At 31.7% G+C, this 23,725-nt stretch overlaps 1 protein-coding gene and 1 long non-coding RNA gene across 2 annotated transcripts in view; one reads left to right on the forward strand and one right to left on the reverse strand.

Annotated features, from left to right (window-relative positions):
• The window catches only part of LOC140442706 (facilitated trehalose transporter Tret1-like), a 38,797-nt gene extending 19,113 nt beyond the window's left edge, over positions 1–19,684 (forward strand). The window contains exon 2 of the mRNA XM_072533689.1: positions 18,243–19,684. Within this exon, the coding sequence (XP_072389790.1) occupies positions 18,243–19,609 (1,367 nt within the window). The 3' untranslated portion in view covers positions 19,610–19,684. The remainder of the gene's footprint in view (positions 1–18,242) is intronic.
• Positions 7,823–11,771, reverse strand: LOC140442705 (uncharacterized). Its single transcript, XR_011951121.1, has 3 exons — positions 11,575–11,771; positions 11,068–11,327; positions 7,823–8,580 (listed from the first exon to the last, which is right to left on the reverse strand). It is a non-coding gene; the product is annotated as an uncharacterized lncRNA (long non-coding RNA).
• Positions 19,685–23,725: the final 4,041 nt, after the last annotated feature.

Raw genomic sequence — 23,725 nt, forward strand, 5'->3', positions numbered from 1 at the left:
ACCAGTCTTCTAGTTTATGCAGAAATGATTGCAAAACTTTTGAGGCTAGTGTAATATTGCAGCTACTAGTATATACTACTAAGTCATCTGCATACATATCTGCTTTCAAAGGTAGCTTTATCTCTTGAGCCATATTATTAATTGCTATTAAAAATAGAGTGGGGCTTAAGGTTGAGCCCTGCGGAATACCCTTTTTAAGACATTCTGTTTTTGAAGTAATTCCATTCACACCTACTTGGAATACTCTATTATTCATGAAATGTTTTACAAAAGCAAGAAAATTTCCCTTGATACCCCAGTTAGACATGGTTTGTAAAATGTTGTATCTCCGTGCAGTATCAAATGCTTTATTTATATAAAAAAATATGGCAATTACTTTCTGGTTATTTCTAAAAGACTCACATATAATATTGTCAATAGCTACTAAGGCATCATGAGTTGATCTGCCTTTTCTGAAACCGCTTTGGATATGGCTTAATAATACGTTTTTTTCAAGAAACCATATTAATCTGTTATTTAAAATTTTTTCTAGTAGTTTGCATGTATTATTTGTAAGCGAAATTGGACATAAATCAGAACAGTACAGGAATTATGGTAAAAGACGAGGAAAGTATTAACAAAAGATCACGGTCAATTAAACAGGTAGACACAGATAATTCACACAAATCAATTAATAATCAAACAGGAGTAAGTACAATTATTTTTCTCAAAAGGCCGATCATTTTTTACTCTTTATCGGATGCTGGTCCATACTACGTCTTCGTACAGAATACTATAGAACTTCATAGAATTGGAAGCGCAAGGTTGATATTAAATGTTGTCCCAGAAATTAAAAATAAAAATAATATAAATATGGATGTTGTAGGTATAAATAAAATCAAAATTGAATAAAATTCTTACAGTAGCGCTAATTTACTAATAAAATCAGAAAAATTATAACAAAGGGATACGAAGTATACGTACCCACATTTTTTTCCCAAGAAAGGAGTTATTAAACAAGTTGATATTGACTTATCGGAATTGGAATTAAGCCAGATAATTAAACCTAAAGTGGGGTATAATTTCGAAATTATAAATAATAAAAAACTAAAAAGAAAAAATGGGAAAGAGGGAATTCCTACATCGACAGTTATTGTTACATTTAAAGAACACATTACCTCTTTTCAAGTAATAATAGAAAAATTTATTTATGATGTAGAAATATATATTCCACGGATCGTCCAATGTAATAAATGTTTGAGATATGGTTAACTAAGCGACCAATGTAGAGGAAAAATCAGAAGCCCATATTGTGGAGGGGAACACGTCAAGTGTTCGACAACAAGTCAATAATTTTCAACAAAGAGAGGAACCAATATGTATCTTATGCGGCGGAAACCACATAGCAAATTATAGAAAAAATTGCAATTAACTTTTAAAGAAAATCTGTTGAGAAAATGATGATAACTGAAAACATTCCATATACAGAAGCTAAAGAAAAACATGAAAACAGCTACGCATCCGTATCCAAAAATAAACGAGATAGTCCATACTACACAGCAGTCATAAATTAAAAACAGGGTATTGAAAATAATAACAATAGATTAGGATACTTAGAAAAACATAAAAAAATGTTAAAATTCCAAGGTCATCAAATGCAGTGGAATTTGGACAATTCAAAAAAATACCAACATATAGATGCCAGACTGACGGAAAACAAAATGTAAATTACGAAATGATGGATTTTATGTTACACATGATTAAAAATATTTTATAAAAATATTTTCAATTCTCACCAGATCAAAATTTGTTAGAATCACTTAAAATAGATGCAAACAAAAGTCTCATATCGCAATTTTCGTAATTTACTGTATAATACTAGATCTGTAATTCATAATAAGGAAAGCATAGAAAAATTTCTGTGACAGAAATATTTCTTAAGCTATTTTATGCGAAACTTGTTGAAAAACTAATATAATTTTTAATCAGTAATTTTAATATTTTTGGACAAGATAGAGATAATGGATTTGCATGCGCCGCCATAATACTTAAAATCATATGCCTTTAGCAAAACTAAACCTTTTTTTAAGATAAATGACTTAATGTGAGTGTCTATAAAAGTAATATTAGACAAAAATACTCGAATTAATGTATATTTTATATATGCTAAACCAAATTTGAAAATAGATGCAAGGAAATGGACTAAATTTTTAGTCTAAAGTCTGGAAAAACCTTTTATTGTGGCAGGTATATATATTCGTATGAACTTTACACATTGCAGTTTTACGTTAAAAAAAAAATGATAATAACAATAATAAATAAGAAAACACAAACGTAGAACCTATAAAATAAAAAAATTATTAAAGTCAAAGGTTACAGCCTCGAAGCCAATCTTTTGCTTTGGGAGTGAGTTGGTGGATTTCTTGAAGACTGCCAACGAACTTGGTGGCTGGGCATTCAAAGACGATGTGGTTAATTGTTTGTTTAACAGCGCTGGATTTGTCACATCCCTGACTGGCATTTATACCCCACTGGTTCAGAGACTTGTTACAAACTCCATGACCAACTCGTATTCTATTAAGGTTGCACCATTTACAACGAGGAAGAGAAAAGCCGTCTGGTTTATTTGCAATTTTGTAACAGTTCTAGTGGGTGGATGTCTGGATTTCAGTCTTAACTCCTAACAGTGTGTGAAATTGAGATTTTCTAAAGTTTCCCTCCACCTTGTGGTTCTCGCGGAATTCAGGGTTTCTAAGAGTTGTTCACCAACTTCAGGATCTCTAGATTTCTCATACTGATCAAGTAGTTCTTTACATTTGTCGTTCCAGCATGTGGGATGTAGGATTTGGTAACTTCACGTGGGATGTGATTTTTTGCACAGCTAATCATTAGTGATGCAAATCTTTTATAATTTTGGACCTCTGGTTTGATATGTCTAATATCACTTCCAAGTTGGAATTTAAACTCTTCCCACCTTGCCTTCCAGAAATTCCATCTTGGCAAAGGCATTGAATTTATAATAGGGATGGTGGTGCCCAATGTTGTAATTATTGGTCTATGTTGGGATCTAGGAAAGTTATCGAGAACTTCCCTTGTGGCGTTCTTTAAGTCGTTTTTTGAGGTTTTCGCTGGAAGATATAAACATGAGATTGGGATTGTAGTCCTTTTGCCATCTTGCAGAATGGAAGGTAGGTTTCTGTTTTGCATCGTATAAAAGTCTGAGATAGTGAAACTCAGCCCATTCGGCGATTTGTTCTCCCTGTTAGAAATGTAGAAAGTACGTTTTGTAGCCATTTATCATTCGGTGGTTTATATATATTGACTATCGTTATTTCGTCTACTTTCACAGCAAGTATAAAAATCTCTTGTGTCGAGTGAGAGTGACATGTGCTGTAATATTTGATGTCTGCTCTACAATAAGTCGCGATACCATACTGAGCGTGGTTGATTGAAGCTATTAGTGTGTATCCAGGGATTTGGCCACGGTTTTTTAATTGTAGGTCGTCTGCAGTATGTATTTCTTGAACAGTAACCACGTCAATTTTGTTTTTTGTCAGTAGCTTGCTAAGATATTCGCTCTTGCTTCGGCTGATGCCTTCAATATTTATTTGGCATACTCGAATTGTTGGTACGATTGTGAACTGGCTCTGAAAAGAGCCATCATTTGTTTGTTGTGTGCTGTTGTTCATTGCAATGTGTTCGCCAGGAGATCTACGAGAGACAGGTCTGGCGGTTCTATTGTTGCTAGTTCATATAGCATTACCCAGGGTGCACGTGTAGTATTCTTTAACTACAACTTTACACCCCATTGTGGCAGGTGATTTTAATTGTCATCATAGTGTGTGGGCATGCGGAAAAAAAATGTTGCTTGTAATAATTTACTCGAGGCAAAAGAAAATACCAATTTAGTAATTCTTAATACCGGAGAGGTATTACGGTAGGAATGTAGGGTAGGATGTGGGGTAGGAATCAGAGGGAAACTCTGATTTCTGCCCCACATCAAATTTATAAATCAGAAGTAGATTTGACACTTTGCTCTAATGAAATTGCTACATATTATAATTGAAGAGTTGAGGAAGTATCTTAAGGGAAAGTATCTATACCATTTACCTATTATAACCTAACTCGATTATTCTAACTGATATATTTAATAACTTATATGTAATTAAAAATTTACTAAATATACAAAAATACAACTTCAAAAAAGCAGATTGGTTGTTGTTTTCTGATACACTATAATTAAATGCAATAAAAACTGATAACATTTCTTATGATCATAACCAACTTAAAATTTAATAAACCTTGGTGGAATCAAGAGTGTACAAAAGGGTTTCGTTTAAAGATTTCTGGATTAAAAAACTCCGTTAACTGTAATATGGAATTATCTTAAAAGTTTAAAAAATACCTACAAAGAACCTGTTACAAAGAACCTGTTACCAAGATAATTGAAGATAATTAGACTGGATAATTCCTAGATAGAATAGCGCCAGAATGGGCTAAGGAAGATTTAGAACGTGTATAAGCCTTAACAACGAGAGCCAAAAAAATCACCATTAAGACACTTTGTTAAAAAAATTCACCTTAAATGAATTGGAGTTTAACCTAAGTTCCGATAAAAATTCTTCTCCAGGATTAGACAATATTTACTATATAATGTACAACCAAAAACTGTAAACGCGTTGTGCTAAATATTCTTAACTGATTGGACTGTGTCTCATCACACCTCCGTATAGCAGACCCTCTTCACAACGACGGACAAAATTTGCCTTCAGTTTTTCCAGTTATTCAGACTGAATAATTCCTAGATAAAATAGCGCCAGCACGGACTGAGGAAGATTTAGAACGTGTGTGGAGTCTAAACAGCGAGAGCCAAAAAAATCACCATGAAGACACTTTTGAAAAATGTTTCTCGTGGATTGGCCAATATTTACTATACGTATAATATTGTACTACCTGCCAAAAAACTGAAAACAATTTTGCTGAATATCCTTAACTCAATATGGGAAACTCAAGGTTAGCCAAGCAGTTGGAAGAGTCATGCAGTTTTTTCAATCCAGAAACCAAATAAACAACATTATTTACCAAATTCATACAGACGAATATCTGCAGAGTCATGCGCTTTAAAAACTTTCAATTATTAATTGATAAAAAGAAGATTAGAATCCTGGCTAAAAATGAAATATAAGATCCCACAGTATCAACTCGGCTTTAAAAGGAAACACTCCACAATGGAAAATTTGGACATTTAATAACAGATATTAACACTTCTTTTTTGCGTTTTTAATCAGTAGTTGCTCTCTTTGTAGATATAGAAAGCGCTTACGACAATGTAAATCTTTGTATTATAAAATTGTACAATAACAGAACAATCTCATTAATAATAGGGAATAAGATAATAGGTGAAAAAATATTAATGTCGGTATTCCAGAAGGCAGTATTCTAAGCCCCATTCTATATGATATACGCAGCCAAAATAGAAAATATCGTCATCTTCATTCTGGCTTTACAACCCTGTGTGGATCCTAGTGTGCTCAAGAATATCTCTCCAGTCGTCTCTATCCATCGCCGTACGTATTCCACATATTTCTCATGTCTTCATCGATGTTATCAAGGAACCTTGTTTTAGGTCTTCCTCTTCATCTCTGGCCAATGAGTCTATCAAGTAGCGTTTTTTTAGCTGGGTTATTTTGTTCCATGCTCAGTACACGTCCTATCCACCTCAGACGTCCTATCTTAATATTTTTTACGATATCAGGTTCCTGGTATATTTTATAAAGTTCGAAGTTGGATCGTCTCCTCCACACTCCATTGTCATTAATTGCTCCATAGATTCGCCTTAGTACTTTTCTTTCGAAACATCCTAACATATTTTCATTATTTTTTTGAGTCCAGGTCTCTGAACCATATGTTAGAACTGGGTGTATTATTATTTTGTAGAGTTTTATTTTTGTATTTCTCGATATAATTGCGGATTTAAGGAGGAGATTGAGCCCAAAATAGCATCTGTTTGCCGTGCAAATTCTGCGGTTTATCTCTGCAGTAGTATTATTTTCAGTGTTAAGGAGCGCTTCCAGGTATACAAATTCGATCACTGCTTCATTGAATGCTTCATTCAATGATCAATGCCATTTTCCAGTGTTTTTTCCAAAATTTGATGAATTGTAAATTTACCAACTCTGAAATCAGCGTGGTATTTTCCTACTATTCGTTTTGCATATGGTGCCATACGCTGACATAGTACTGTGAAAAATATTTTATACAATGGATTTAGAAGCGTAATTTCTCTGTGGTTAGAGCATAGAGCAAGATATCTCCTTTTTTGTGTATGGTGCAACGTATTCCAATCATTGGGGCGGGATTTCTGTATCCATATTTCTTTAATAAGATGCTGTAATGCCATAATGGTATTATGACCACCTTCTTTAAATAGAAATAAAAATAGAAATAGAAAATAGAGTTCAAAATTCTGACAAGATATTAGAATATGCCGACGATTTCATAATTTACAAAGACTGATGCGAAATTCCCTTTGGTTGCAATATAATAGAGAAGGCGTATAGTAAAATAAAAAACTGCTGGAAATTTATAGGTTTAAATATTTCAAATCATAAAAAAAATTAATTATATTCTCCAGAAAAAATACCTAAAATTCAGTAACAATTGAAGATATCACTTTTCCAGTACTACCATCAATTAAACATCTAGGAATTATTCTAGATCGGAACTTGTTATGAAAGGAAGATATAGAACACATAGTAACAAAAGCAGAAAAAGGCTTAAATGTATTAAGATCAGTAGATCTTAATAATCCCCAGTAGTAACTGGGGAGCAGACTCCAATATTGCTCTCCTCTTATATAAATCATACATTAAATCTATATTAGACTACGGTTCTATATTCTACTCACAAGCTGCGAAACACCATATTCGCAAATTAGACGGTATAGTAACTAAAATAAAAAAAATGCTTTGGAGCCATAATGAGTACACCAAACTCCAATTTAATGGTTTATTTCTGTGAACCACCTCTGACATAAAGAAGAAAATACTTATGTAAAAATTTCTATGAAAAATTGTTTCTAAAAACAGTAAGTTAATAAACAAAATTTATGAACTCTTTATTGAATCTTACTAGCATATACTGGAAAAGTAAAAAATCTCTATTAATAGTAGAAGCCATATGAGTCTTAAAGAACTAGTACATACTAACGATATGTTGCCATATTTTGAACTAAATTTAGTACCGAATTTAATTACATTGAACCAATTTTTCTTAGGGATTATTCTTAATTTCCTCAACTTACTCGGAATCAATTATTTTTATCAGATATTAGTGATCTAGTACTTAACAGTTCTCAGTTATATACTGATGCCGTTAAAAAACATAATAAAGTTGCTTGCGTAGTTTGGGATCCAAATATTAAACTATTTTGGAGGCATTAGTATACATAGAAAATAACGGTTTTCAAGAAAAGTTCATTATTTTTCAGATAGCAAAAGCGCACTAGAAAAATTAAAAAAAAATCAAACCAAAATTAAAATAAATTATATTCAACTAAATATTGCAAAGAAAATTATGGAATTAAAGAACAGTGGTAAACTTCTAAAGCTAGCATGGATTAAAGTGCACTGCGGCGTAAAACATAATGAAATAGTCGACAATTTAGCAAAAAAGGCTTTAAATGTAAATTACATTAGTAATTGTAAATGTACACCTTCAGATTTAAATATATTTTGACTTAATTATATTTTTAGTCTATTTTATGCCACTGAACATTTCATACTGTAGTATTTTTATTAATCTAATTTATTGTCTTTATAACACATGCATACTACCAGTTTGTACTTACGGCTTGGAGACAGTAGCCCTTACCAAAAAATCTGCTAAAAAATTAGAAACAACGCAAAGAGCAATGGAACGAATCATGCTTGAAATATTACTAAGAGACAAGATTAGAAACACCGAGATAAGACGTAGAACGAAGATTAGGGATATTGTGGAAGAAATTGCAAAAATGAAATGGCGCTGGGCAGGTCACGTAGCCCGATATAATGACAACAGGTGGACACGGAGAATTCTAGAATGGAGACCAAGGACGACAACAAGAAGCATGGGAAGACCTCAAAAAAGATGGGTAGATGACATAAGAACAGTGGCAGGCAAACAGTGGATTAGATTGGCGCAAGATAGAGAAAGATGGAAGCGATTGGGAGAGACCTACATTCAGGAGTGGATGGAAAATGGTTGACGAAGAAGAAAGAAGATTGTCTTTATTTATTATCAAAGGTTCTATTAATAACACTTACAAATTTAATAAAGTCTTTATTACTAATTTATTTCACAATATTTATTTATATTTATTTCCGCGTACAATTATATTTTCGGACTCAAACTAACTCGATATTTAAAAACCAACTGCAACTTAAATGAAAGGTCTCTATATTTATACTAAACAACCGTTAGACTAGAATTCCGGCGATTCCCTTCGAACAGACGAGAAGGTCACCCGGACCGGTTTCTTGTTCGACCTGCTTCTGGAAACTTCGAATCGTAGGAGACCCGTCGGGTATTATCTGGGGTTTCTGCCGGCTGGTGTATGATCTAGAAAAGACTTGAATGAGAAAGGATGTTTACAGTTTAGATATTATGCGTCATTATTTATCGTAACAATACGTAGGTAGGAAGACACCTCCGAACAACGGAACCTTTTCACAACGATCCGGACAAAATTTGCTTTCAGTTTTTCTAAGAAATTATTGTAATTTTACCTGCCAACAGCGGACAGTCAGGTAAAGGCTATTAAAAGATTAAAATTGGGGCTCCGGAAATACAAATATGTAGGGGAGAGTAGGGTAAAGTGGAATAGCTAAACTTTGAAATTAAATAAATTTTACATTTTTCGAAATAAGATTTTGTAAAAAACATATCTTATAACCACAACGTTTATTATCATTATCTCGAGATATAAATTAAATTAAGTCAGTAAATTTTTTGTTATGCTAGGGTTTGTCAGGCATTGTCTTTTTTTCACTTTGCCCCACACGGTTGGGTAAAGTGAAATAGTTGGTGGGGTAATGTGAGATATAACTAGCATATATAAAAAGTCTTTAAAATGAAAATTGTATTAAGAAAAATAACACAAAAGTACCTATTCTAATATTTGTTGCAAATGATAATTTAAAAATAATAAACACATTTATGAAAATTTAATTATTCTATGGCGAAGTGCAGAAAAATTGCTGAGCACGCCGACAATTTCACTTTTTAAAATAACACTGTCGTCAGGTATATCTGGAAACACAAATGAGTCCTGGTGGTTTCTGTAGTTTCTCAGGTAAGTTATGTCATATGTTTCTTCCTCGTAAATGTTTTCTAAACACTGCCCTTTAATTTTTCCAACAAATTTTATGGCTGTTCCCTTTTTTATCTCTGTTAAAATTACCACGACATAATCATCTTTTTCAATATTCTTCTGTATTAAAGTAAATTCCTTATCTTTTCAACGAAGTAACTCTGTTGTTTCGAGTTCATCATCTAGTGAAATAAGTTCTTCTGAATCAGAATCCTGGCATATATTCCTGGAATCTTCGGAAGAGCTTTCAGATTCCATCGATGTTTTTCGGGACTTCATTTTTTTAGCTTTACTTTTAATATTTTCTTGGCTCAAATTTCGTTTAACATTTTTTACAGCTTTTGTATGTGGTTTTTCGAAACTCTGCTTTAGCTCTAACAAATACGAGGAAGATGTTATAATAGCAGTTTTACCATGCCTACGTTTTCCACCCTTTTTTGTCAGTTGTGATGTTGCTTTTGGTAATGGAAGAATATCACTTGGAGATCGTAATTCTTTTAAAGGAGATGTGTGTGAGCTGTCGGAAGTGTTCTTTACATTATAAAATAAACGACAAGAAATTGATAAATCACTCTTGCTCGGAGGTGCCTGGTCGTTTTCATTATTGTTACCTGCTGATTTTTCAATATTAGGTTCAACTGTTTCTTTAGTTACCTGATTGTTTGAATCACGAGAAGCCGAAGGTTCACAACTAATTGGCTCAGGTTGAATAGAAGCTATTGCTAGAAAATAATCTGGGGTTTTTTTAAAAATATTTTCTCGTTCTGTTATTTGTGACAGTGCAAAATCTATGTCTGAAAATTGGGTATTATCGTATGAGACAATACCTGCTGACTTAAAACCATTTTCTGCGTTTGAGAGTGTGGTTGCCCTTGCATACGCTTTACCAAATATTTGACCTACATCTTGTAATTCAGTAAGTTTATTCGATTTGTTTCTCTGCCAGTTTCTAACCTCTTGAGTATAATAATTGTTTAAAGGATACATGAAACTTACGTCAGGTGGCTGGAGCTTGTGTGACGTATGTGGAGGAATTACTAAAATATGAATATGGTGTTGTCTTGCTGTTTCAATTAAAGCCAAATTTTTAACGTGTGTTGAATGTCCATCTAATATTAGGATTACAGGATCATTTTCAGTTGGATGTGTGTGTTTCAGAAAATGAGGGAACCAGATATTGCTTATTATTTCTGTCTGCATCCATCCAGATTTATGGAAAGTCACAATACTTCCTAGAGGCAAGTTTATCTCGTAAATAGGATTTCTTCTCTGACGAGGAATAATAAGAAGAGGTGGAACGTAATGACCTGCAGCACTAACACAAATTTCGGCTGTAACTAGAGTGCCTCTTTCACCAGATGTCAAGTTTCCCACCTGCTTTTTACCCTTTACGGATATAATTTTTGTTGGCTTATTTGGGACAGTAGTTATACCAGTTTCATCACAATTGTAGGTTCTGCTGGCAGAAAAAGCATATTTATCTTGAAGTTCAGCCAATAGAGCAAAAAATGTGTCGACAGAAACTTTATTAAAGCCAGAAGCTCTAGCTGCTGATGTGTTTTCTGGTGTTCTCAATGTCAGTTGGGGATGCCTTTTTAAAAATAGGTACAACCAGTCTTTACCAGCTAAACAGTTTTGTTTATGAAAGTTGTTTGGAATTTTATTAATTTCTGCATACTGGAAAGTTAAACTTCTTAGTTCTAAATAAGAAAAACCAAAAAATAAGTTATACATACCAATAAGGTGGTCAACTAATGCTTTTTCCTGTTCCGGACTGAATACGGTTTGAAATCGGCCAAGCTTCTTTCTTGACGCTTCTTCCTCATTTTTACCGGATTTGATTCTCCGATTTAACGTACCAACAGGAATTCCGTATTGCCTAGCAGCTTGATTTTGGTTAAAGATGCCAGTTCGCACAGACCTGATTGCAGATTTCATTGACTCCACAGACCATTGTAGTTGGGTCGTTTTTCGTTTATAATTTCGCATTTTACACCTGGAAAGACACATATTCTTTATTTAATGGTGGTAATCAAGTATAATTTCAGTTTGCCCCGTCTATTAACATTTCACATTGCACCAAATGGATTTAAAAGCAATACTGGTGCAGTAAAAATTATTAACCCTAACCTAACAATCTATTTTGTATAATAGATGGTTAACTATAATAAAATTGTTTTTGTGTGTTAGTTTCAAAAATATGTTTAGTTAAACAATATAGAAGATTTAGCAATTACACTCACTTGCAGATATTACAAATTGTCGCCCAAAAATGTATAAACAGTGATATTTTCAATAACACCGACAGACGACTGCCACAAAATGGTCGATAAGCACGTACTACTTCTAAACATTAACTGGATTGTAAACAGTGGCGGCTCCGTTCGCGGAAGAATTTGAAAACGTGCTATTTCACTTTACCCCACCATTTCACTTTACCCTTCCCTCCCCTACATAATTTTGTAGCCATAAAACTAGTTATAAGTAGGTACTTATGGTCATAAAACTAGGTTTTGTATACAACATTTAAAAAAAAACACAATACTGTTTTATACAGTTTAAAAAAAAATATCCAAGAAAACAAAGTTCCAATGTAGCACTGATATTACTAAATAATTGACATTATTATGGTTTATATTTAACTTTGGGTAACACCATTTAAACGGCTTGTTGTAAGCAATAAGTGACAAAGTAAAATTACTGGCAAAGCACCATGCGAATATTTTGGGTTTATACTTCTGTACATTCGAAAGTACATAAAATTCTGTTGGATAATATCCTTGTAATAGCCTTTATTAAAATTGAAAATTTTACATGTTGCATAGACCTTTTAGACTAAAATAAACAAAACTGTTATAAAAAATAATTTTGTTATTTCATATCAGTAAAAAATAATGTTGAAATAATTGTTGCTTACCTACTTTGTCATTATCAACACCTACATGAAAAATAAGTATTGTATTGTAGCAAATTTTGGAATAAATCGAAAACACTTCTAATTTCTAAAACAGTTAAAGATAGGTATACAATATTGTACATGAAATATATCTATAATATTCTGAGGCATCCAAAAATTGAAAAAAATACAGGATATTATATTTGAAATAATAAATTTGTTATTGACCACTGTTATATGACACACTTTGTATAAAAAGTTAGTCTTTATTGTAAATTTGCGAACCTGAAAATACCAATCGACGTGTCTTACCGTTTTTTGAACCCAACTCTATTAATTTTCCAATTCATTCCATTTGGCTGTTGCACTCTATATATCCGGTTCGCGCAATGAAAAAGTTTACACACAAAAAACTAGCACAAATCACAAGGGTACCATCAAATGTTATAACGATGTATCAAAACATATGTTAGATAAGGTATAGGGGTAAAAGGTCTTACTAATATCAGACTATAACCAGCCCTTGAAAAACTGTTATGTAAGAGGTTCCAGATTTATTATATTTACATCAGTTTGTTAGAGCTTGGAACTGTAATCAGCCTCTTTGATATCTGATGAAGCAACACAATGCATCTTTGTTATGGATGCCAATGCATAAAGAAATTTTTGGTAACGTGATTACAGATAGAACTGCTGAACGTGGTACTTTGTGCAGCATATTGCAAAAATATTCCAGGCCAAAAGCAAGCAAAAAGGATATTTCAACTTTTTAGTACTATTTCTAAAGCCCTTTCTAAAATTGGCAAAGTGATTATAATTAACATATATATTTTGTGAAAATTCAGAGGAAACGTCCACCCTACATATTCCTATATGGTAATTATTTGCCAACATCATAAATGCCTGGGACTTTTAAAACCTGATCAAGTAACAAACGTATTTCAGAAATAGATAATAGGCTTTGTTAGAAGCCTAGATTTAATAGATACAGGTCCCTAGATGGCAATGGCAATGAAGCCAAAATATGACTTTAACATCTACAAGACTGGGAAAGTTATTTCACTTTATTGTTAATACGACTGATAAATTATTAGAATTAAAAAGTTCTAAAAATTAAAATTCCAAACTTTATCCATCATTCTTCATTCAAAATTCTTACAAAACAATTAACCTTTTCCACATATCTCGTAATACAATTTAAAAAAACGGAAAGTGTGCTTCTAATCTAAGAGAAAAATAGACCAAATTTGTAATTGTAAGAATGTTGAAGAAGAAAATAGGAATATAAAAACAAACATCTAACAGGTTAAAAAATTGTCGTCTCTAATAAAAAACAAGAGAATCGTAAAGAAAAAATAAAATATAAAGAATACAATATTTCTAAGAAAAACGTATTGATAATTGCAAAATTGATTTTACTGAAATATTTTCGATAACATAGTTAAAAAAAGCCCAAAGTTTAGCCAGAGATTAATAAAAATACTTTAATTTACTTTATTAGGAAATTAACGTAGTTCTAATGTGTAGAATACACAGAATAGGGTATTGAATATTATAAGGTTTTAAATATAGGCAAATATCAGTGCGTAATACTGGCTGCCTATACCTATAACACAACAAAAATGTACCTATGTTATTCTAGCTTTTAAAAATCAATCAATAACTAACAAATAATTCGTAAACAAATAAACAATTGAGTGAGGAAAATAATACCACAGAATACACCATCCCAACAAGAAGCGAAAGCTTTGTCGGAACCTTTGATGTTCGGAGGACAGAAATTTCGGAGTGACTTCTAGTTCCATGACCGTTATCGATCGTTGTATATCACGTTGGATACCATATTCGCTATCGTGACTTTATTGACAGCAGCTCTAAATAACGATGTAGTTGATTTTCCATACCCACGATTCGTAGACTTACTACGGTTGACTCTTCCGACCGGGGTGGGGATGCTTGAGTTACGTCACCAGAGTATACAAGAATACAAAACCCATTTATTATCACAGTTTGTTCGTGGTAATTATCTTTCAGTTTATTATTTGCTTTATTATTTATCGTTTCTTAAATATCTCAGTTTACTTTATATTTTTGTATTTGAAATTTTGTTGTTGTTTTCTATAAAAACTTATTTTGAATTATCGAAGAAACGTTATTTATTGTAGTTGTACATCGTACCTATTGTCTTCGTACCTCTTTATAAGGTAGGTTAAAACTTTAAAATTTCATTATGTATTAACGTAATAATAATGTTGATGAAATTTTAGAATGCCAGGCACAGATTGTAGTGTGAAAGAAAAATATTAAAAAAAATGGAAAAAATAGTTATGTAATTCGGTAATTCATTCAATAGTTAATCCAGTATTGATGGAAATTCAGTATACGCGACAAATTTTCAGTGTAAAATGGAGATTGAAGTCCTAGATTTACGTAAATCCTGCATTAACATTAGATAAAAATTAACAACCAGTTCTGATTAGTTTTAAGTACCAAACTACCTACATATCAACAGTTTTCCATAATTAGGTATTATAATCCACTAGACATCTTTATTTCATAACTATCTTTACTATTTTCTACACATCAAAGACATAAAAACGACGATTAACAATGTTACGATTCAAATTACTGTACTCTCGTGACGTAATTTCGGGCTTAATGTTCATTGGTTAGTCGGAAGATACAACCGTAGTAAGTCTACGAACCGTGTTCCATACCATTGCCTTAGAGTGACAGTGACAGATAAACTAATTAGTACACTAAGAAAAGTAATGAGGAAGTCGTTCAAGTCAAATTATAGTTACACTGAGAAACGAAGTAATCATTTTTTAAAGTATAATCTGTTTTGTATGAATTCTTTTTTTTCTGTAAAATTTAATATAACTTATATATCAATTATGTACTGACAATTAATTAAAAAGATCCTTAGTTAAAAATATCGATTGTTTTTTTTTAACAAACAAATTAAAGCACTAAAAGTATTTTAGTAGGTAAGTTAGTTAACGAACGAATAAAAAGTGATTGAATTTGAGAGTTAATTTCAAAATAGAGATGAAAAGCAGTCGATTTCTATTACTTTTTATCGTTTTTTTAAGGTTAATAAAAAACTTCATCACTCGAAAGCTATATTTTTGACTCAAGACTTTTTTACTTATCAATACAGAATTATACTTTTGAAATTTCTATTAACTATGTCTTAAGTTGCTGACTTTTTTTGTTCCCTTTTGAGGAATTTCTTTGAATGTGAATATCTATTAAATTTTAACACCACGATATTTTCGATGCGCGTAGAAACTCTGCAGGTGCGACTAGAATGACTGTATACCCCTTCGATTTCTTTCTGTGTATCTGGAGTCTCTGAAACTTCTGGTTGTACTGTACTAAATTCAATTCGCCAGGACATATCAAATTTATGGTAGGAAAGGGCAAAAAGTTGAAATAAAAGAGAATAGTAATAGAAATTTATTGTAATTAATATACACGTATACCCCTTCGATTTCTCTTTCTGTGCATCTGGGGTCTCTGAAACTTCTGGTTCTACAGTACTACATTCAATTCGCCTGGATATATCCCTTTTGTGGTAGGGAAGGGTAAAAAGTTGTAATAAAACACAATAATAATAGACATTTATTGTAATTAATACTAATAATATTGTTTATTTAGGAAGCTTACATTATACTATAGATTTACAAGAAAAAAGCATACTGAATACTAAATAAACATGAAAAATCACTGAAGTAGAGCTACCATAAAAGTAGCACTCCTTATGCGTGAGACTTAAAAAATATATATACAAACAAACAAATATTTAACAAATGTATAAATAAAGAGTTACATATGCGCACTTACAAAAATACATTCATTTTAATATAGCATATGACATAAATATGTCAATAAATTCAAGAAATGTTGTAGTTGGTTAACAAAGTCTATTTAGATATTTTTTATTTATTACTATTATCAATTAATCAGTTCTTTACAGAATTGTGTTGTTTTGTTTCCAATCCATTGTTTAGTTTCATGCTTATATCTATGTTTTTTATACTCTTAATTTGTTTTAAATTCTCCGGTAGACAATTGTATCATTTGGGTCCTATGTAGCCAACATATTTCTGGAGTATGGATTTATTACATTTAGGTAAAATTGCATTATTCCTTTTATAACTAGTTTAATGCGCATGATTGCTAATGTTTAATATTATCCTTTTTTGTTTCATGTATGTGTATAAGGGCTTTGTAACAGAACAATTTACGTACAGTTAAAAATTTATTCTCGTTGTATAACAGATCGCTGTAATATCTTAAATTTTTTTCATAAATAATTCTAATTAATCACTTCTGAAAGTTTATAAAATGCAAGTAAATATTCCTTGTTCCACCCCATTCTAAAAGACCATCATAGGCATGGATAAACATAACCTGGATGGAAATAGAATAGAAATATGCTTTATTGTCATTGAAAATTTTACAATTTTATGTACAAAGCTTACAAAGACTCAGAGAAAAAAGACAAAAACAAATTGCATAATCAACCGTAGGAACTAATAAGTTTAAGCTACTTTGGGTAATGATGACGCACGGGTAAAGAACCATGGAACTGTACATAAAGATATTGTAATATCTCAGTTATTAATTAAGAAACTCTTCTACTGAATAATATGGTCTTTCAGATATATATATGTCGTAAAGGGAGATAGTTGTATAGTTTTTTTTGCAGAATATAATATAGATTTGTTTACTAACTCAGTGAACTGGATCGGTAAATAAACATCAAAGGTTGAATTTTTGGTGGAGCAGTTATGATTAGGTCTCGATGGAAAGACATGTAGTTGTTTACGAACTAAGCAAACAGTTTCTAAAATATACAAAGAAAGAAATGTTAAAATCTCGTGATCTTTGAAGTAGACTGCAATGTGTTGTTCTTCTGAGGCCAAACAGATACCTTATTACTTTTTTTTATTTAAGAAATTACAACGGATTGGGCAGCTGTACCAGAACCCCTAAAAGGAATAACATATCGAAGATGAGATTCAAACAAAGAAAAATATGAAATTTTTGAAATATTCTAAATTGATTGCCTTCGAAACAGATCTTATTGAATAGCAGGCTGAATACTTATCTGGCTGTTAAGAGTTGAAGAGCTCCTTGATAGGATAATGCTACTGTTTTATACACGTTAAAATAAAGTAAATTTTCGTACCAGGTTTAAGCTGAAATATTAAATAAGGTTTTTAAAATGGAAACTTTTAGATACAAAAACATATAAAATACAAAACGACTCAAAACAAGAATTAGAACAGTTTAAAAAATTATGTGACAAATTTCCTAATAAATTATGAAACAACGTCATTAATTTGGCTTTTTGTATTTTAACCATGTTTTAACACATGTAAGCTAATTAAATGCAAGACTTTGTAAACATATTGACTCCTCTGGCATATAGATAGCTCAATTAGTTAGAGCGTAGGCACGGATCGCTTAGATCGTGGATTCAAATTTCACCCGGTGTCAGGTGTTTAGACATTTATTAATTTAGTTAATATTTATTATGGCTATGTTAATTCAAGCTTAAAATGTACCTACTCTGTTACGTTATTTTAAGATCTAAAGTAACGTTTAGTAAATAGCAATAGGTTAATGGGTAACTGCGAAACTTGCAAGACTCTTGCTGCAAGACCAAGACCAAGACCGGGAGCGCAATACCAAGACCAGGTGTATTGGTGCAAGACCAAGACCAAGACTGTCTAAGTCTCGTCTTGTTCTTGTTAGTTACGTTTTTGACATTCTTTTTTCTAGAAAATCATCAGTATGCTAAAGACTTCTTTGTGTTTTATACAATTCAGGAACATATTAATTTCTTGACAATGCATTATCAATAATTGCCATAAAAATGTATTGATAATTGTTTCAGAACGTATATTTTTTAAGAATTTATGTAATTTTTTTGTGAATAAGAACCCTTTTAATAATTTTGTTTACAGCAATTTGATTCTTAATTTACACTTGTGTTTCTAGGTACACTCTTTGCAATATCAGATGGTATGACTTATGGCTGGAGTGCACCATACATTCCATATCTTATTAGCGATATAAGTCACATCCAGACAACTAAACGCGAAGCTGAGTTTTTAGAAACGGCATTTCTACTTGGATCGTTTTGTGGCTTACCCTTCACGGTATATCTCGTTGACAAAATTGGAAGAAAAAAATCACTCCTTCTAGCGTCGTTCGTTGTATTAGTAGCATGGCTAGCAATAGGATTAGGCAACCAGATGGTGTATATTTTTGTGGCCAGATTCTTTTGTGGAATGTCGGGAAATATGGCATTCGTAGCAGCACCGTGTTTTATTGCTGAAATAGCAGATTCTAAAATAAGAGGATTTCTGTCAAGTATTATTTATGTTATGATGTTATTGGGGTGTTTAATAGTGTATTCTGTAGGACCTTACTTACCTTTTTACGTCCCATGTATAATAGGCGGCACTGTCGCTATTATTGAAATTTTAGTATTTTCTAGAGTACCAGAAAGTGCGCTTTATCTTCTTTCTAAAGACAGACCTGAAGATGCCTTACATTCGATCAAATTTTACAAACCTTATGTTGATCCTATAAAAGAATTAGAACAAATTTCAAAATCATTAGAGGAGCAAAGACACGAGAAAGGAAGATTTTTGGATTTATTTCTAGTACCAAGCAATAGAAAGGGAATACTAATTATGACAGTTTTAAATGCTGGCCAACATTTTTGCGCTTATTCAGTTATTTTAATGAACTTACATCTAATTCTGGAAAATGCTGGTACTAATTATATGAATAGTGCTCATGCTGCCATATTATTTGCTGCTTTAATGCTGATATCAGTTATATTTGCTTCATTTCAAATTGATAAGTATGGTCGAAAAGTTTTACTTCTTTTTTCTAGCATACTAACCGCCGTTTGTCTTTTGAGTATTGCCGTCTATTTTAATCTAAAGATAATTGGATATAATGTTATAAGTTTTAGCTGGATACCAATTGTTTCTATAATGATTTACGCTGTAGTTTTTAAACTTGGAGTAGGAATTGTACCCATCGTTATAACTGCAGAAATATTTCCCAATAACCTTAAAGCCATTGGCATGACATTGTCAGATGCAATGTTTATAACTGGAGGATTGGTCGCCGTCAACTTGTATCAGTTTATGACTGAATACATAGGAATTCATGTGCCATTTTACATTTTTGGCGGATTTGCAGTATTTATTACATTTTACACAATATTTTTTGTGCCCGAAACAAAAGGAAAAACTTTAGAAGAGATTCAATCTATTTTAAAAGGTAGAAATCCAAACGATATGGATATAGTGGGAAACGGAATTATAGAAACTAATAATGCTGGTTAGCCTCTATTAGGAAATGAATCGGAAGGGTGACAAAAATAGATTCTAAATGTGAGGAATAGTAACTTGATTAGCGAACTTGATTAGTGAAAAATTATCTATGTATTTAATTCATAATAGACAAAACAACAGTATTTATAAAAATCTTAAACTGCATGCTATCATTTACTTTATATATATATATATATATATATATATATATATATATATATATATATGTATATATGTATACCTACGTAGATTATAGTAGTAATAATTATAAAAATAGAAAAATACTTATAAGAATATTTTCTAAGCTTGTAAGAATGGAAATAAAAAATATAAATAAATTTATTTATTTTAGTATTTTTTTATTACAGATAATATTGTATATCTTATTTATTTATTTACCTATTAACATTCCTTAATTTAGTTATCTAAAACTAATAGAAGAAGAAAACATTAAGATCTTGGTCCATTTATACAATGCAATACAGGGTATATGAATTATTCCAAAAGGTTGGCTAATTATCTACTTTTATAGCGTTGTCGAAGAAACCAAATGCAAGGAATGTCAAGATCATCGAACAATCAGTTTAAGCCACATACTGAAAATATTCCTGAAGTTCATGCATCGAAGAATATATAAAACACTTCAGGAAGATACTAGCTAAATCCAATATAGATGTAGAAATGCAATGGGAACGAGAGAATCGCTATTTGCCATAAACATACTCATACAAAGATGTCAATAAACGAGTATATTCTGTACCCTGGGATCAAAAATGGTCAACTCCATTTTTACAACGATGGAGATAAACACGTATATGTGACAAACACAATAGACTATTATTTCGTGACACTTTGTTATTTTCTTATTAATATATCATTTATTAAAGAAAAACATCGATTTTATCGTTTGAATACTTTAATGCACAGAAAATGTTGCTAATAAATTGGATTTGACCAGTTTTAAAAATTTGGTACTGGATGTCAGAGGATTTGACCCCTTTTGAAAATTACAATAATGGATTTGCCTAAATCTGAAAAAACTAACAAAATGCCACTGTAAACAGGTACGGATTCTGCCATTTTTTATACTATGGTATCATGCCGTGATACTTTAAGATTTATTAATAGGATTATTAAATAAATGCAAACTAGTCCTACAAAAATTTATTGAATTAAAAAAAAATCATTATTTCATAAATATAAAACTTGTACACTTTCGTCGTTTTGATCATGATTGCAGCAAGGTTCATCTTCTTCAAGGACCTCTGCCAAGGTAGTGTTATTAATAATTAATAATGTTTAAATAAAATTGCTTATTTTGTGTTTTCGACTCCTCTATCAATCCAGTTCACTCCATTGTGTTTCTCTAACAGCTTTTTAACATCTGCAATTTTGGCAGCATTAACTGAAACTCCAGTTGCTAGTCTTTTTGGTGTAAATGAAGATATTGTTACACCTTTTTTTAAAAGACTTCGAGCGTTGCTAATATCGGATTTATAAAACTCTTCGCAGGAGACCAATACAGATTTGCGAGAAGATGTAATAATAAATCTTCTACATTTTGTTATTTGGAAATGAAAGTTTTGGGTGTTTTTCAGAGCAGCCTTCGCCATATCTTTAAAATCTAATATAGAATATATTTGAAACATCATACGTTGTTGCAGTTTCTTTAAAAACTTTCACATATTCGTCTGGAGATATAATGGTCTTCATATTTTTAAATTTTTTTTTTCTATAACCTCAAACACCCTGTCAGCGGAAGATACGAATGCCCTGTTACTGGAAATATGAACTCTATCTTGTCAGGAGCTTCTGTAGTCAACCAGTTCATGCACATTGTTAAAATATTTGAGTTTTTATTTTGCCCCCCGCAACCGTCAGAGGCAAGACGCAAAACTTTTATACCCTGCAAATTAACATTTTTTAAAAAGTGATAAACACAGCTTGCTATCTCATTAGAACTTTTTATTGTGTTGGTTTTCTGTCCAGTAGAAAACATGAGTATTTTCTTTACTAAAGTGATCTTTACTACTACCTTCCACAATGGTAAAATTATAAATATATAATTGGCGTGAGTAATAGGCAGACTGGTCAGGAACTTTGGGGAGAACTTGGTTTATCTAGCAGTCAAACGTTATTGTTTTCAAATCCGGCTTCTTCTCTATTAACAATTGATAAAAAGCTTTTTTCCTTAGTTTATGGACTTGTTTTTCCACAGTTAAATTAGTCTTTTCATGCGCATGTTGCTCAGAATTAATTTTTCCGTCCAGCTTCAAACGCTTGGAATACACGTCTGTTCTGGGACTTTCAAATCCCAAATTAAACTTTTTATTGAATACATGACGAAAATATGAGAGCTTACAAAGAGTATTTAGATATGAATCTTTGTACATTCTGTACATTTTAGAGATATTGAGTTCAGAAGGTAAATTCTTTCTAATCAGTTTTGCTCTATTGTAATGAGATTCAACACATTTAAAAGTCTTAATAAATTGTATTATATTACCTTTCACACTTTAAAACTTCGTTGTTTTTCTATCACCACCTTTAGTTTCAGTATACATTTCTCTGGTACGATGATAACGATGAAGGACTCCCCTTATTCGGCCTTTCTTTATCAAAAGTATTTTTAAAAACGTACTTCTGCATACGGGTATAATTTGTGCTTCACAAGTTCTAACAAAATATGTAAATGATAATCGTTCATTACCGTGCCCATTCACAATACGTTTTCGTTGAATTGAAATTGCCTTGCAATATTTAACAATGAAACTGTCTTAATAACTTTTCGTTTTTTGTGCATAAAGTGCATCCTGGAATTGTTTTATATCTCGCATCTTAAGCTTCTGACAAGAGTATACCTTAGAATTATATTTACAAGTTATCTGTTCTGGCAATGACGAGGCACAGTATTTGTAAGAAAAAATTTATAATAATATTTGAAACCGGATAGATACCATTATTAAATCATAATTTTTGTTGTAACCCGTCAGATTACCGTTCTTGAATGGTTACGAGTATGAGCAGTAACACATTTTTCGTTACTGAGCATACTCGTAACTATTCAAGAACGGTATTTGTGAAGGGTTGGAACAAACTATTGTAGACATTATTTTAAACGGGATTTTTTTTGTTGTATATTTTATAACTCATCAAACAAAACATAACAACAAATATCTGTTTACAATTGATTTAGTCATGATTTAGTACATCCCTAAATTGGTCTAATGTTTTAAAGCAAGAAGTTTCGAGTATAAAATAATTTTGAGTACAACCCTGCTTTTAGTATAGAGTTGTAAGATGGAAAGTTTCTTACCTTTGTCTTTAAAGTTTTACACGTTTAGTATCTTCCTGTCGCTTTGTTCTTTTTCTAGTTTTGTTTGGCGTTCTTTCTTCTATCGAATTATCCATATTTCAGTAATATTACCTTAATTTTACCACAGAAAATTAGAAAAAATCCTGCGCGTGGTCGTTAATCGACAACAAGTACCAGATAACTGATTCAGAATGGTATAGTCACGTGAGCAAGTCCTGAGTTACTATTGGTCAAAATGGACTTGCCCAATATTGAAACTGAAATTGTCAGGATTTGACTAAATTTCAACATCACACTGATTTTTATAGACAATTTGTAAGCGTTAACATGGATTTGGCCCGGTATTAAACATTACTATTCTGAAGACTCGTTTTCAAGGTTTTTACCCACCATAAAAGTAAATTTTCTTAATTTTTGGATTTGACCAATTTTGACTCCAGGGTACAGATATAAAATTCATGTGATCTTATAAATGTGCATATTATTTAATAATGCAAATGTTCTCTTCGTCTTTTTTGCCTAGTTTCGCATTGCAATCAGGGACGGACTAAAGTTTAGGCAACCTAGCCTAGGCCTTAGTCCACCCGGGCCCGTAATTTTTGGGATACGAAAATTAGGTTTTTACTTTTTAAATTTTTATAATTAATTTTAATTTGTTTTTTTAACAAAAAACGTAATATTCCTAATTATTGTTCAAACGTATCGAAATTATGCCTAACCGTTGATTGATAAAGTCAAGAAGTATGGACGAGTGATGCCATGCGCATCTAAACATTCCGTATATGTATTTACCTAGGACTTTTCTATTGGTC

This window comes from Diabrotica undecimpunctata, chromosome 6 (genome assembly GCF_040954645.1).
Source record: "Diabrotica undecimpunctata isolate CICGRU chromosome 6, icDiaUnde3, whole genome shotgun sequence".
In the NCBI taxonomy this organism is placed as follows: domain Eukaryota; kingdom Metazoa; phylum Arthropoda; class Insecta; order Coleoptera; family Chrysomelidae; genus Diabrotica; species Diabrotica undecimpunctata.